The sequence below is a fragment of the Acipenser ruthenus genome, chromosome 2 (assembly GCF_902713425.1).
Source record: "Acipenser ruthenus chromosome 2, fAciRut3.2 maternal haplotype, whole genome shotgun sequence".
Taxonomy (NCBI): Eukaryota; Metazoa; Chordata; class Actinopteri; order Acipenseriformes; family Acipenseridae; genus Acipenser; species Acipenser ruthenus.
In genome coordinates, this window is record NC_081190.1 from 88430536 (window position 1) to 88448397 (window position 17862).

Genomic DNA, 17862 nt, shown 5'->3' on the forward strand with positions numbered 1-17862 from the left:
TTTAATATCTTGTACAGTTGCAGAACTAGATACGGTTTTATAATGCATAGTATTTTACAAAAATCAATCCAAAATGGCAAATGTAAAATATTAATAAATATTTTTTTTAAAAAAATGGGCAATTTCAACAACAGTTGATGACAGAAAAATGACCAGAGCTGTGACAAACAACCCTAAAATAAGTGTCAGTGAAATCACCAACCTCCACAATGCTGGGGTGAAAGTGTCACAATCTACTGTTTGCAGAAGACTTCGGCAGCAGAATTACAAAGGCTACACTGCAAGATGCAAACCTCTGATCAGCACCAAAAACAGAAAGGCCAGATTAGAATTTGCTAAAAAGTAGAGATGAGCCAGTGGAGTTTTGGAACAGAGTTTTATGGACAGATGAGATGAAGATGAACCTTTATCAAAGGGATTGGAAGGCAAAAGTGTGGAGAAAAAAAGGAACTGCAGATGATCCAAAGCATACCACCTCATCTGTGAAGCATGGTGGAGGTAGTGTCATGGCATGGGCATGCATGGCTGCCTCTGGAACGGGCTCACTCATCTTTATTGATGATGTAACGAATGATGGCAGCAGAATGACTTCAGAAGTGTACAGAAGCATCTTCATTACCAATGTACAAGAAAATGCCACCAGACTCATTGGGCGGCGCTTCACAATGCAACAGGACAATGACCCAAAACACACTCCCAACACAACCAAGGGGTTAATCAGGGGAAAAAAAGTGGAAAGTTTTAGACTGGCCAAGTCAATCTCCTGATTTAAATCCAATTGAACATGCATTTCAATTGCTGAAGAGGAGACTGAAGTCAGAAACTCCCCAAAACAAACAACAGCTGAAAATGGCTGCAGTTAAGGCTTGGCAAAGCATCTCAAAGGACCATACCAAGAGTTTGGTGATATCAATGGGTCGCAAACTCACTGCTGTTATTGTATGCAAGGGATTTGTGACTAAATACTAGCTTTTATACTTCTTATATTTGCTTTAAGCTGAATTGTCCCAATACTTATGCTCACAGAAAATGGGGGGATGGAACTCTAAAAGTGCTGTTATTCTCAGTTGGTAAAACATGTATGTCTTGAAACCACCATTCTGTAATTTTGCCTCATATTAATCTTTTACTCGTATTTTCATATTGCTTGAGTGTACAGCAAAAATAGCAATTTTGACTTCACTGTCCCAATACTTATGGAGGGCACTGTATATACATAAAGGATATTTGGTTTAACATCTCATACATAATATGCTGGCACATTAGTACAATGTCTGGATACTGGGAGTGTTTACTGCAGAGCTCCTAGCACCACTTCATGCTACCCCTGCTGCTGACAATGAAGTACAAAAGCAACATGAAGATATGTTGAAATATCTCAGAACAGACCCAAAATGCACCATTGTAAAAGGTATTGGTGTATGACAAGGATAAGAGACTAAACAAACGAAACAAGTCCAAAGGGACTGTACACTGGTTCAAGCCCAGCCTCAGTCTGGTAACACCAAAAACTTATGAAAGTGTATAAAACAATAATTCTGGTTCCTGATGTAATACAAGTAAAATATTGACAATATTCAAATTTATCTTTATCTCTAGTCAAATGTGACACTGTAAATATACCAATAGTTAATTTGCTGCCTCAACTTTAGCTGAAATTACAAGATACAAAATACCCCAAAAATAACTAAATTAACCAAACCTTTCCAAGTTCTGTGTGGGCGACATGCATGAGGAATGAATGCTTAGGCCGACCTAGTTTTGAGACGATTTGACTGGTAACTGGACGAACCTGCCTCTGAATGATAAGATTTCACTCAGCATTAGGTTACATTCACAATTATGCAATATTTAGAATTTAGCATTCAATGTAGCAGTATAAAGGGACACCAACTCACGTTTTCAGAACTCTGGATTGTAAAAGTCTAACAATATACAATGTTAACTGAAAACAAAGAAAGACAAGAATGTAATTTCATTTATTAAATCTAAAGTACAAAATTAAATGCAGTTATGAGCATGGATATGCCTGGTAAAACAATTGTTTTTAAAAAAATATGTTAATGTCGACAACATAAACTACTTTTAAAGCCATTATTTCTTCCTCTGATCAGAGCTAAGATGTGACAACATAATTTAAATACTTTAGTGGCCAAGTACTGTAATAAATGCACTATCTGTCCACATAACTTCATTCTACTGTACTGGAGTGAAGATGCACAGGAGAGATTTCAGTCCATGTAATCTTAATCTTAAAGGCATCAGACAGGGATGGAAATAAGACTCCTATTGCATAGCAGTTTCACCCATTCCAGGTTTTCCTATGAGCTTGATTAAACAGTGTATAGGCAACAAGCTCATGAGTGTCATATTACAGGAGTGTCTTATTACAGGAATGTATTATTATAGGAGGCTGTGTGGTCCAGTGGATAAAGAAAAGGGCTTGTAACCAGGAGGTCCCCGGTTCAAAACCCACAGCCACTGACTCATTTTGTGACCCTGAGCAAGTCACTTAACCTCCTCGTGCTCAGTCTTTCGAGTGAGATGTAATTGTAAGTGACTCTGCAGATGATGCATAGTTCACACACCCTAGTCTCTGTAAGTCGCCTTGGATAAAGGCATTTGTTAAAAAAATAATAAAAAATAAACTCGTAGTAAAACCAGGTATGGAACAAACTCCTATGCAATGGGAGTCTTATTCCCATCCTTGGTCACACATCTATATTTGCTGTTTGAAATTATTCAGTAGGCTAGAATGTTACTGTACAATTCTAGACAACTTTTTAACTGGGTATGCCCCACGCCCCCCCCCCCCCATCACGATCCTTTCTGAAATATAACATTTCTAAATCATTTTTAATGCTCTTCTGATGGACTCTCAGATTCTTCACTGGTGCCGTATTTGTTCTTAAGACATCCCCTTATGTATTTCCAGTACTCTTGTCTTATGTTGTCTTTTTCTTCAGCCAAAAGGTCACATAACTGTAAGAGAAAGAAAAACATGTCTGAAAATACAGGAAACATATAAGTGTTACAGATACACCATGTTGAGTATACAGTGGTCTCTGGCTAAGAGAACACACCTCCGGAAGCAAGCAAAGTGTTCTTAGTTTTCTCCAAGACAGTTTTTATCCAAGACAGAGTTAACCACCAAACACAATATGCCAAGGACAATCACGATTTGAATAAATAAATACAAATGTGTTTATTACTTATGTCATGACGCACGTGCATCAACATATGAAACAAACATACTAAGTAAGAGAAAAGCAATAGACAAGCATATGTTAATAAACTATAATAATAATAATAATAATAATAATAATAATAAACAAACTGACAAACCATAGTTAATTAACTAACTAACAAACTAAATTTACAAAGCACCCCTACATAAGGTAAAGATGCAGCAGCGGGTCTAACAGTAATTATGAATATGAGAATGAATTAGAGGAACACAATCGTTAACACAGCACCCCTACACTGTTAAATGCAGCAGCTCTACATCACTCTCAAGATGACAAGTCAGTTTTGAAAAGACTGAATAAACCATTTGAATTTGATGATGAGTTATCTGGTTACAAAACAGCACTGCATCAGTTTTGAAATCAGTTATCAATGAATTGCTATCGGTGCCAAAGAGGTGTTCTTTTAAGCAAAGTTCCTGTTCCTTTAGACGAAGCATTTACAACGGGGAAAATTCAGTTTCACCACAAGGGTGTTCCCCAAGCCAGAGGGGTTCTCTTAGGAGGTGTTCCTATATGCAGAGACTACTGTACAACAAAAGCATTACTTCCTACCAGCTGCTGTTTGTATCACTGCAATATATGTTTCATAATTGCGATTGTTTTGATATCCCGAGTCATAAAACTATTGGGCAAGAAGTCTAAACACACTCCACGGCTTAATTTAGCATGAACACTAATCAGCAAGGGAACCTTGAGCACCATGCATCACATTTGTATCTAAATAAAAGTTCACTCTTACAACGCTGGTGCCGTTTTTCAGTTCTCTCAAGAGAGTTTCCACATTCTGAGCATGTTGTAGGAAGGAACTTTTATTTGGATTCAAACAAAATGCATGAGGTTCCATACAGTTTTCCTTGCTGAACTGTACTTTGCTTCATATCCCAGTGCATTTTTGACTGATGATATTTTAATAAACAAATCAACATAAATTAATTGCTGTGATAAGCAAGAACACTACACAGTGTCCTTTAATTCTCCAATGCAATTATCAAATTATAAATCCAATATTTTCCAGTCAACACCCTTATCTTGGTTCAGAGAGGTACAGGCTCAACTTAATCTATCTAAAAACACTGGAATTCTATACAGGTAATATTTATTGTCATTATCTTTCTGACCTGCTTTGATAATACAGGTAAAAAATAAAAAATAAAAATACCATTTATAGGCAATTAGGGAAAATTAAAGTGAAAAATAAGGATGGTAATAACTATATATAATTTCACCTACTGCCCATTTGTTGAACCATAAACATACCTGGTTTAAGCAATATATACAATTACAAGACATGAATGTAAAGTGCAATTGACTTCAGTCTGCTACTCACCTCCAGTGCATTGTTTAAGGTCTCCTCCTGGTTATTGTGTACATTCTCAAGCATGTCTTCATACATGTCTACAAGGAAGGCAATCAGGTAGGGAGAGCTATGGGTTTGCTGCAATTCAAGTATCTGTTCCATTAAGTTTGGATATGTTGATAAGCAATGATCCTGCAATATTCTGAAAACAAAACAAACAAAAAATAAAAAGTATAGTGTTCAAACAAGCAGATTAGGGTTAGGTAGTACAGCCTTTTGGATGCCTGGATTCAAATCCAGCTCAACAAGAAGTTTGGTAGTGACCTTTTTTCACATCACAAAACCACCTCACAATTTGACACAACCGTTAGTCTCTGCAAACACTGCCCTGTTCAGGTCAGGACTGAGATGTGATGTGCTTGTCAGTGCCATTGTCCCTCACCTTTTATGACTACTAAATATAACAAAACAACAACAACAATTAATAAATTTCAGGAAGGCATATGAATATTAAGCAATATTTATTTATTTATTTAAATCAAAGTGTACACTGCCCCTAATCGAATGTCTCATTTGACTTTAGTTGGCATAATGTAATGATGTATGGTGACGGTGTATGCTGCTGAGGTCTTAAGTAGGCGACACAGCTCATTTGCATACCTCTGACAATTGGTTAGATACGACCTTTCGGTAGCAATCTGCCAGTAAAATGTCCAGGCATATGGGCCAGTGTGCGTATTTTTAAGTTGCAGAAAACATGTTCAGTACATCTGCATTTATTAAATAATTAAGCTTTTATATTATAATACTGTGTTGTGATTTTTTTAATTTATTTTTTTTTAAAATTTAGGAATGGCAAATTATTTCTCACAAATTTAAAAATGTCCAATTACATTACCCCCAAGCAACACTGCCCCACAACAACAGATCAGGAGAACTGAAGGCCAGCGAGTGCCTCCAATCGACATGACCATATAAATTGCCTCTTTACACCAAGGAACTCGAGCGTGTCGGCGAGCTACCAGTCTCTGGAGGACAAAGGCCAGCCCCGTATTTGTCTCTCTAAGCTCAACAGGCGTCTGGCCAATGGTCGGCTGTAGCGAGATGAGGAGAAACAGTCCCTGACAGTTTTGCCTTCAAAGCCTATGCAACCCTCCCTTTGGTATCACTATGTTGTAATGCTAATCATGAATTTAAGAATAGCTTACCCTTTCAGATAGTTCCAGGCACTTTCATTATGAGGCGCCTTTTTGATAAGCTTGAGGCTATACCTGTAATAAAGTAATACATTAAGTACAGTTGATAATAATGGATGTTTGAATAGTTTCACATGTAAGGGTTGAACCACACACACACACACGTAAAAGGCATGTCCCTCACATTACTACTAGGCTGTTAGGCATTATTGTATGGCTGTCTTCTCTCAAGACACAAAAAACACTGCTGAGAAGAGCTAGATCACACCTGGGAAAACCAGCAGGATTATATTACAGTTAAAGGTCACATAACTTGACTGAAATAGACTGCAGTGTGTATTCCCAGGAAATCTAAACTATGTTCTACCAGTATAGCAAAGCTTGTACTGACTGGACTTCTCTCTCCAGAACTGCAGTATCGTTGTATCCGGTTGTGTTGAAGATTACAAAATGCCTTTGGTTCCAAGCCGAGTTGTTTCTTACATCTTCATCCAGCAACTGGTCTATATACTCCAATTCACCATCCCAAAGCTTATACTCCTGAATACAGAGAACATTGCATGTAAACCCATAAAATCCAGGCACAACATTCCCCATAAACAATCTAATATACTGATGCAGGAAAGAAGAGGCTTTTTAGTTTAGAAAGCAAACCTAGCTGAAGCATCCTGTCCTCTAACCTTCTAACTGGAAAAGCAGCATTTGTTCGCAAACAGTTAAAATGATACCCGTCTAATCTCATTAACAACTGGAAACAAAATTGAGGTTCTATTTAAAAGAGATGTGTCAGTCACAGTTATAATTGGTACACAAGCCACATATCTAGCTTTTTGGTTCACCAAGGCTTTTTTCCTTATGCCTTCAATTACATTTGTGAGTGTCAAGACACCTACTTGTCCACTTGGCATGGAGTGACTTTTTCTTATAGTTTAGTCAAGAAGTTGTGCGATAGTATTATTCTCCAATAACCCAAACTCCAGTAACCATGCAGACACACTAAACGGTTGTATTTCCAGTTGATTAAAGCAAAGAGAATATTTCAGTTTCAAGCTGTTCCTACCTGAATAACCCACTGCCGATGTTGCCAGGCATGGTAGTTCTTTGCATCCTGACTTAGAATATCAGCAATAAACTCCAGCTCTTGGGAAGGATCCTTCAACCACTCCACTATCATCCGTCTGTGATGCCTAACATTAAAAACAACATGGAAACAGCACAAAACAAAATTATTATTTACCACAACTGAATAGCACATATTCCATAAAAGCTAGCTGCTATGGAACCAGAGCCGCACATTCTTGTTGTACTGACATTGGGTCCTCTATTAAAGTCTATTTCAATTAAATACATAATATTTGGTGAGTGTGTCTAGACTAATGTTAATAAAGCCAACATGACATTTCATAAATAGCAACTTTTAGATGGCCAGCAGTGTGACTCCATGGAGACTGAAAACTTGCCATCAGCTACAACACTGCCAAACAGTGAGAGGATTGTTAGGCACTGATCACATGACATAGCTGTTGACATCAATAGTGCTTTACAAATGTGCAGCTCTCTCAGTCCCCAGCCTGTACAGAGATCACAAGGCAAAGAAAAAAAACAAAATTACCAGACTTGATAGTTCTTGGGCTGGTCTTCAATGATAGCTGTAATATACTTCATCTCTTCACGCAGATCTTTCTGTAATGACTGCACTAGAACTCTTCGATAATGCCTGCAGGAACATGAGGAGAAAAAAAAAAAAAAAATTCACAATAAAAGAATGCCACAAAGTCTCTCAATACTGTAAACTATGAATCTGCCTTACACACTTATGCTAATTAAGTTTGGCATATACCAGTTTCTCCTGTAACATGGAAGTGTGACGGCGATTGCAGTTAAATAGCTGTACAACAATAATTTTATTTCATGCACTGACACACTTTTTTAGGAAATGTTTGCATAATGGATAATTCAACAGCGTTCATATGCTACCTATTCACTAAAACCATTGAATAACACTAAACGACTCGTCAGCACAGGGTTACAAATGTCAACATTCTTACTGTATGGCAACTAATGTGTCAGTGTTTTGAGGCTGTAGAGGGCATAAGGACAGATAGACAGAGGAGTTTTTGTTTTTTAGATAGATGTTCCATTGAACATATATGCTGGATTCAGTCATTTATATTTTAAGTGAACTACTGATTCAATGAAGACAGCATGACAGTAAAGACAATGGCCTTGGATTCAGCATTTTCCTGCTTTAAACCATTATTTCTGTAAAAGCTGGTGCAAGGTAAACAAGGGAGGAATGAACAGAGAAATTAAAATATGGGTACATATTAATCTAAACTGTCAAATCTTCTGAAAATCCTCAATTCAATGTAATTTTACAGTATATTACTATTACTTAAAACTAGGTCAATAAATCACCCCTGGGAAAAGCACAAGCACAATTAATACAGAGTTAAAGAGCTGAGGTATTAAGATCCCTCGCCATTTACTGTAGATCATCCAAATAGACCCCAGAACATTATATAAATGATGCCTTCTGAGCACTGATTGTGAAGTGAAATACACTGGTCAACTGTTATTAACTCTAAATAGTACCAACTTTTAAATAACTACATAAGTGATTTTTTGACAACAAAAATCATGACTAGCCAAGAACTTCCACCAACCAAAAAAACAACTAACTTCAAGTTTTGTAATGGTTGACTGATTTTGTACGCATGGGACAAAAAAAAAAAAAAAAAAGGTCCTGCTTTAGCATTTCTCACTTTGATTGCATCAACCACTGTTCTCATTTATTCTGCGTATATGTTTAAGGGAACCCAGTGCTTACCATACTGTGTAGTTTGCAGCATTAAGTTCAATAGCATCTGCAGTTAATTGAAATGCTCTCTCACTCCGTTCATCTCGCCGAAGCACAGCTCGGAAATAATCAAACACATCCATAACTGTGAAAATAAATGTGTATACCTTAAGAGCAGTGTCCTGTATTGCAAGGTGTTTTATTTAAATGTGTATACCTTAAGAGCAGTGTCCTGTATTGCAAGGTGTTTTATGTAAATGTGTACAGCAGTTATTTTAAGTTGAAATACTTTAAATGGCTTGCTTTTAAATGGCACGGAATAATGTTTGTATGGGGAGGGACTCACTGTTACTGCCCCTTTGTTCTAGGGCCATGCGTTGCACTGTAAGTTTAATAGAGTCCCATGAATTTTATAGTATTTGAAGTATAGTTTGAAAACAATATAAAAATGAACAACTGTGACTAAAAACAAAGTTTCCCTGCTAGCATGATCAAAGGGGTATAACATTTCAGATCTATCGTTACCATAGAAAGAATATGAGTGAACACCTATGTTTAGTACAGTGCTAAAGTGTGTTATGTCTTGATCACATCCTGCAGACATATTTCTGTTTCAGTGTTAAATTTGCATAAAACAAAACTGTTTTCAGTTCTTATTATTTTAATAAACTGTTAAAAGTTGAAAATGTCAAACTGAGCCTACTTATACCAGCAAACAAAAAACTGCTGGAACAGGGTACCTGAACATCAGCTTTCTTATAATCACTTTAACAAGGTGTAGAGGGTGGCGTTCAAGCAGACTTGTCCCAGTGTAGATAACACTGCCTGACACCAACACTAATAAGATCAATTGAATATGTCAAAGCATGTGATCTTTATCATTGTTAATACCAGAGATTAATGCTACATTATTATTATTATTATTATTTTATTTTTTTTAAACTAAGGGGACAATTTGAGTAACCTACAGAGTATACTCACCTGCATAAGCCACAGACGTATTATTTTAGATCATTTTACAGCACTACCATTTTCACACAGAAATGCAGCTACTGTGCCATCTCTGAAACATTTTAAGAAGTGTATAAAATACCCTTTCACACAGCATGAAATTGTGCAATCTATGCCGGTGTAATACAGTCCTAACCCTTTCACACAGCCAATGAGATCGCGTGAGTACAACTTTCAAACCTGTCAATCAACAGATTGTTCTCATGGCAACAAGAGACTGTGCTTCTGCAATCTGAAACACTAACAAGACCTAACACATGCCCACAGTACTTAATTTGCAAAGAAAGAAGTGCCAGGGTGCAAACAATGACAATAATACCGACTCTAGGTGCTTTCACACAGAGGAGTTATGACGGTTCAGAACCGCCACTGTAGCGGCTTATAGGTCTGTGTAAATTGCTTATACCGCACAGAACCGTCATATTTTATGCCGTCTCTGAACCACCTCGCGAGGTAGTTCAGAGGCGGCACTGAACCGTCATAACTGCCTGTGTGAAAGGCTATACCGCCACTGAAGCGCTATAGTGGGTGTGGTTTCGAAGTCAACATGACACGTCACTATAGCATAGTGCTTAATTTGTGCCTGAGGCGGAGTTTGAGTCATAGTGCCGGTACCCATAGTTAAAAATCTCATAAAATGCTTTCTTTTTTAAATCTCAACACAGTTGCATTAAGTCTGCAAGTTCTTGCATGCACGTTAAAGAGAGACAGTCTGCTGCCACGTTTGTAGCCTACTGTAAATTACTTTACGATTTCAGCTTAAGTGCCTTTAAGTAAGATGACACTGGCTGCAACTCTATTCTCATTTTTTATACACAAATAAGCTTACTTGATTTGAAAAATGTCATGAACGATACAAGCAACTTCTTACACTACTTGGTTTGATTAAATGAGTAGTATACAACACAATATGAAAGCAGAACATTAATTTCAAAAAAGAACAACGGCAACTTTTTAATGTAAAAAAATATATTGTAGACTTTGTTTTTATTGCTTTGGTTTAATATAATATAGCAGGCTAATAATGTTCCTATTGAAGTAGGCTACAATATATTTTTTTCATTAAAAAGTTGCCATTGTTCTTTGTTGAAATTAATGTTCAGCTTTCATATTTTGTTGTGTACTCAAGCTGAAATCGTAAAGTAATTTAAAGTAGGCTACAAACGTGGCAGCGGACTGTCTCTCTTTAGTGCGCACGCAAGAACTTGCAGACTTAATGCAACTGTGTTGAGATTTTAAAAAGAATGAGATTTTTAACTAGAGGTACCAGTGCTGTGACTGAATGCCCAGAGATTCCAGGGCTGTGACCCGGCACAAATTAAGCACTGCATGCACGCCCCTTACCTACCTACGCTATAGTGACGTGGCATGTTGACTTTGAAACCACACCCACTATAGTGCTTCAGTGGCGGTATAGCCTTTCACACGGGCAGATATAACGGTTCAGTGCCGTCTCTGAACTACCTCGCGAGGTGGTTCCGAGATGGCATAAAATATGACGGTTCTGTGGCGGTACAGGCAATTCACACAGGCCTATAAGCCGCTTCAGTGGCGGTTCTGAACAGTCATAACGTCTGTGTGAAAGCACTGTAGGAATCACCTTGGTTTGCAATCCAGGTGGCATTCTCTGATACTGTACAATTCACAAATAAAAAACTAGCTGTGGCTTAACCCTTAGTCAAGAAGTAACTGCCTTCATCGTCACACTGCTGCCAGTGTGAGCCAAAACATTTGTCTACTTGTTTTTTGAAGTAATGGAAGTTTTAAAAATGAAGGTTGCAGCTTTTTGTTTATCATCAATAACATAAAATGACCAAAAATATTCTGCTTGCAATTTTTTGATAAAATGAATAACAAACTCCACCCATTCATTGTGCACTGATCATACAGTGAACACCCACAAATATGAACCCTGCAGTCTGAAATGACCTATAATCCAAACAATGCTATAAGAAATGCATGCTGTTAACAGCCTAGATTAATCTAAATACATATAAATATTACTGCAAACAGTGGCCCCTGCATGTAGCCTACTGTATAGTACAGTGCAGGGCATCACTTGAAAATAACTGAAAAGTACATTTCTTACAGTACAGATCACGATCATTACACCTAGTGTGAATTAGCATGAATCTACTGTATATGGACAACATTTGGGGTACCACCATCTTGCTTCAGGGTTTCCCTAACGCTTGTTGAGTTACTTAATCCATTTTCTAACAAGAAATATAGACTAGTGGCTAACTATAATGAATAAAAAAACAAACAAACGACACTTACATTTGTCAGAGTAGGCAATCTTTACTATGGGGTTTGGTCCATCGTCCTGTGGCACTGGATCGACATCAGCCCATTCTTTTCTATCCCTGAAGAAAACAAAAACAACATGAAAATCTACTAGACATGGGACTGGAAGACAAACTGCCCCCTGGTGTTCAGTAAATTGTGTACTTCAAAGATTGCACTGTCACTTCTAAAATGCAAGACTGTAAAGGTCAGACAGACATCCTCCATATGCTGCAAGATGACCACACACTTAACGTGTTAAAGGTCCTTAGCAACTTAAATTGATCTCTCCACTCCTCCTGCACTAGAAGACTGGCTGTACCTCCTTTACACTCCGCTGCCTTCAGAGCCCGCTCCTTCTCCACCCTCGCCCCGCAGTGGTGGAATGACCTTCCTACAGATGTCAGGACGGCACAGTCCCTGACCACCTTCCGGCGCCTCCTCAAGACTCACCGCTTCAGGCAGCACCTGTAGAACTCCTCTGTTTTTCCCCCTGGACACTTATCACTTCCTTAAATGCGCTTTACTTGCTCTTATCTGCCTCCTATTTTACTGCATTTAATCCTGTACTTTAAATTACTGTAATCTGTCAAGTGTTACTTAATCTGCAGTATTTTGTATTTAATTATATCCTGATGCAACTATCATTGACTCTGTTATCTGCTCCATTATTGAATTGTATTTTGTCATACTTGTACTTGCTAGAACCAAAGTCATTGTATTTATCTTGCTCTTAATTGTATAATTACTTGTACTGTGATTCTTGAAATGTATTTATTTATGACTAAGTCGCCCTGGATGAGGGTGTCTGCTAAGAAATAAATAATAATAAATAATAATAATAATAATAATAATAATAATAATAATAATAATAATAATAATAATAATAAATTACACCTGGAGGTAGAAGCAGAACTCGAAAGCGTGGCTAAGTTTCCATATCCACCAAAGTGATTCTGAAGACTAAGCATACAATCCTACATTCAAACATTATAAAAAGGATACTTGTTATTTTCAGCTCTTTAAAACAAAAAGTGCAGAGATTATATATATATATATATATATATATATATATATATATATATATATATATATATATATATATATATATATATATATATACACACACACACACATACAGTACTGTGCAAAAGTTTTAGGCAGGTGTGAAAAAATGCTGTAAAGTAAGAATGCTTTCAAAAATAGACATGTTAATAGATTATATTTATCAATTAACTAAATGCAAAGTGAGTGAACAGAAGAAAAATCTAAATCAAATCCATATTTGGTGTGACCACCCTTTGCCTTCAAAACAGCATCAATTCTTCTAGGTACACTTGCACACAGTCAGGGATTTTGTAGGCATATGGTCAGGTGTATGATTAAACAATTATACCAAACAGGTGCTAATGATCATCAATTCAATATGTAGGTTGAAACACAATCATTAACTGAAACAGAAACAGCTGTGTAGGAGAAATAAAACTGGGTGAGGAACAGCCAAACTCAGCTAACAAGGTGAGGTTGCTGAAGACAGTTTACTGTCAAAAGTCATACACCATGGCAAGACTGAGCACAGCAACAAGACACACGGTAGTTATACTGCATCAGCAAGGTCTCTCCCAAGCAGAAATTTCAAGGCAGACAGGGGTTTCCAGATGTGCTGTCCAAGCTCTTTTGAAGAAGCACAAAGAAACGGGCAACGTTGAGGACCGTAGACGCAGTGGTCGGCCAAGGAAACTTACGGCAGCAGATGAAAGACACATCATGCTTACTTCCCTTTGCAATCGGAAGATGTCCAGCAGTGCCATCAGCTCAGAATTGGCAGAAAACAGTGGGACCCTGGTACACCCATCTACTGTCCGGAGAAGTCTGGTCAGAAGTGGCCTTCATGGAAGACTTGCAGCCAAAAAGCCATACCTCCGACGTGGAAACAAGGCCAAGCGACTCAACTATGCACGAAACACAGGAACTGGGGTGCAGAAAACGGCAGCAGGTGCTCTGGACTGAGGAGTCAAAATTTGAAATATTTGGCTGTAGCAGAAGGCAGTTTGTTCGCCGAAGGGCTGGAGAGCGGTACACGAATGAGTGTCTGCAGGCAACAGTGAAGCATGGTGGAGGTTCCTTGCAAGTTTGGGGCTGCATTTCTGCAAATGGAGTTGGGGATTTGGTCAGAATTAATGGTCTCCTCAATGCTGAGAAGTACAGGCAGATACTTATCCATCATGCAATACCATCAGGGAGGCATCTGATTGGCCCCAAATTTATTCTGCAGCATGACAACGACCCGAAACATACAGCGAAAGTCATTAAGAACTATCTTCAGCGTAAAGAAGAACAAGGAGTCCTGGAAGCGATGGTATGGCCCCCACAGAGCCCTGATCTCAACATCATCGAGTCTGTCTGGGATTACATGAAGAGATAGATGCAACTGAGGCTGCCTAAATCCACAGAAGAACTGTGGTTAGTTCTCCAAGATGTTTGGGCCAACCTACCTGCCGAGTTCCTTCAAAAACTGTGTGCAAGTGTACCTAGAATTGATGCTGTTTTTGAAAGCATTCTTACTTTACAGCATTTTTTCACACCTGCCTAAAACTTTTGCACAGTACTGTGTGTGTATATATATATATATATATATATATATATATATATATATATATATATATATATATATATATATGGTTGTAAAATTTGTACTACTCTAAATGTGACTGAAGCATTAAAACAACAATTTCTAATTACAGCTTTTCCCTGACAACCCTTTTTTGTGTGTGTGTTTGTTTTGTTTAATATTAAGCCTCCATAACATGTGAATTTCCATAGGGTTGTCTGCTGGATTTGCTGATTTGTCATGCAAGGAGACCATGACATGGTTACAAAAAAATATAACACCACACATTAAACTTAGCTAAAGCCAAAACCAGATATTCGGGTCTGTTGAGACAACTGCCTGGTCTCAACGGACAGTCGACTTGAGTGCCCTCGAATAGGTCTACATTCTCCCAGAACTCGAGTCGATGAACAGCTCGAGTTGAGTGGAAAAGGAGGCGTTTCCATGCTTTTTCAGTTAACCGAGTTATCACGTGAGTTGGGCAGGAAATACAGTACCACCGATTTACCCCAGAAATACTTGCCGAGTTAAAGGTCAAGATGTGCATTCGCTGCAGACTGCGTTACAGTCACATTTTCAATGATTTAAAAGATAAATCCATCTAGATATTTTTTTCGCGTTTGTTTCACGCAGTACATATACCTCTAGACTGGTATGCAGAACAGGGAAAGAAGCGCTGGACAACGGAAAATAATGTGTCAGATGTCAAAGTGGATATGAGAATGTCAGTGATTAAGCCCATTTGCTTGAAAACATTAAAAGTAGACCGGACTTTTCCATCAAACGATTTAAATCTGGAATTGATCTCTGACACGATCAGAAAGTAACCCAGAGGCAATGTAAACTGCGCCTGATACTGTAGTAGGACACGAGCACATACCCGACTTAGTGGTTCATGGAAACGTGATACAAGTTTCAGACCAATTAAGCTAATGGGATAAACAAATCAGTCTGGTGAAATACACCACAGTACTTTAATGAATTAACAATGTGTAATTTAAGAAAACGTTGAAAATGTAGGATTGCACGTTAGAGAATACTTAGCACTGACTATATATAAAAAATAAAATAAAAATAAAAACACGAGGCCGCTCTCCAGTATACTAAGGACTGTGTGAATATATAGTCAGCCACAGATTATCTGTAGGGCAGCAGTTTCCACAAAGTAAACACAGGGCTATATTACATATTATTCATCCAGCAACCTGAATCTGGCGTTCGACGTTTTCACCCTTCCTTAAATGCGCTTTATTTTCTCTTATCTGCCCCCTATATTTTACTGCATTTAATCCTGTACTTCAGAGTACTGCAATCTGCCAAGGGTTTAATCTGTAGTATTTTGTAGTTAATCATATCCTGATGTAACTATCACTGTTATCTGCTGTAGTATTGAATTGTATTTTGTCACACTTGTACTTGCTTGAACCAGTCATTGTATTTATCTTGTTCTTATTGTATTATTACTTGTACTGCAACACTTCAAATGTATTTGCTTACGTTACGATTGTAAGTCGCCCTGGATAAGGGCGTCTGCTAAGAAATAAATAATAATAATAACAATAATAAAGTGTGGATTTGCCTTAATCAACACGACTAGTACTTTGTAAGCCAAAAAAAAAAAAAAAAAAAAGTAGCCTACTAGTAATCACTTTTGAATTATGTGGGGAAAAAAACATTAAAGGATCGTTGTAGTCACTATCAGTACCGGAAAGCAAGCAAACGATTGACTGCAGTACAAGCGTGCATAGAGCCACAAGCTTACTAAAGATATATAAACCTGTTATAGATGCTCTTTGATACAGTATTTTTTTTTATTAAATATTTCTGTATCGTACCTGTAGAATACATATCTCATCCCAATGTCCTCTATTCCATATTCCGTCTCGGGTTCCACGTTGCCCTCTTCTTGGTTCAGGTGCTCTTCATCTGCAGCAGCTGACATTGTGAGCGCTTTGTATATTTTAGCTCTTCAGTACAGTTTTAACTGAGCACCACAATGTTCATCCCCCCCAAGAGTGTATACCTAACTGCAGGCTCAGAGCCCTTGCTCGTGGTGGCTTAGCTGTGGTGGACTATGCGCGCGCAGCTTCAAAATACGTCCCATCCTATCATGTGACAAGTGAAAAATAAGGCTGGAATCAATTTCCCTTTGCTCACTCCTTGTGTTGTGAAACGAAGAGGTGTAGTGCTTCAAGAATTTAAAGTACATTTTAAAATACTATGACTATTATATGTATGGTTGTACTTTACAATGAAACGATCACTGTAAATGGCTTGTTTATATCTTTAACGCAACCATCCCAAACGAGTTGGCCCCTATATCTTTTTTTATACTTGCCAAATTTCAAAAACATCCCAGACATTAGTTATTATTATTAATGCGCCGACGCCTTGTCCAAGGCGACTTACAAGTGTAAAGGGTAATACAAGTTTGTATGCAATAAGTCATTTATACAAAAGTACAAGGAGAAATGAAACAGAGACTAACAGAAGTAGATTGGAGTGAAATAGAGAAAACATCCACAGAAAAAAGGATGGCTGTTTTTCAAAAATGTAGTACTAGACGCTCAAAACAATTACATCCCAAAAGTAGACAAATCAAAAACTTTACAGAGCATTTAAAAAGGGACCAAGAACAAAGTACACAGAAAGAGTACTTGTAACTGCAAACTCAAATAAAAAAGGAAGTTAGAAAGGCCAAGAGAGAGATAGAAATGAGCACTGCTAAGGGGGCTAAAACCAATTCCAAAAAGGTTTTCCAATATTATAACAGCAAGAGAACATTCAAAGAGGAGGTCAAATGTCTAAGAGATACAAATGGCAAAATCATAGGCGAAAAGAAAAAAATGGCAAATATATTAAATTATTACTTTTCCCAAGTTTTTACAAAGGAGGATACGGACAACATGCCCCGCATGTCGACCTGTTCTTATCCAGTTTTAAATAACTTTAGCATAACAGAGGCAGAAGTGTTAAGGGACTAGGAGCTCTTAAAATAAACAAATCCTGTGGGCCGGATGAGATCCTCCCAATAGTATTTCAAGAAATGAAAGAAGTTATTTACAAACCGCTGACCAAGATCATGCAACAGTCTCTTGACACAGGGGATGTACTGACAGACTGGAGAATTGCAAACGTAGACAACACCGAACCAGGTAACTACAGGCCAATAAGCCTGACTTTTATTATATGTAGACTTATGAAAACAATAATAAGATCCAAAATGGAAAATTACCTATAATGGTAACAGTATCCTGGGAGACAGTCAGCATGGTTTTAGGAAAGGGAGATCGTGTCTAACTAACCTGCTTGACTTAGATTCTGGTATCATAAGCAAGTTTGTTAAATTTGCAGATGACACAAAAATAGGAGGAGTGGCAAACACTGTTGCAGTAGAAAGGTTGTTCAAAATG

At 37.7% G+C, this 17862-nt stretch overlaps 1 protein-coding gene across 1 annotated transcript; it reads right to left on the reverse strand.

Moving 5' to 3' along the window:
* Positions 1-1960: 1960 nt before the first annotated feature.
* Positions 1961-16577, reverse strand: LOC117408744 (protein farnesyltransferase/geranylgeranyltransferase type-1 subunit alpha-like). Its single transcript, XM_034014015.3, has 9 exons — positions 16285-16577; positions 11833-11918; positions 8572-8686; positions 7354-7458; positions 6802-6928; positions 6133-6281; positions 5754-5816; positions 4576-4747; positions 1961-2982 (listed from the first exon to the last, which is right to left on the reverse strand). The coding sequence occupies exons 1-9, from the start codon at positions 16389-16391 to the stop codon at positions 2857-2859; spliced, it is 1050 nt and encodes a 349-aa protein (XP_033869906.1). The 5' UTR covers positions 16392-16577; the 3' UTR covers positions 1961-2856.
* Positions 16578-17862: the final 1285 nt, after the last annotated feature.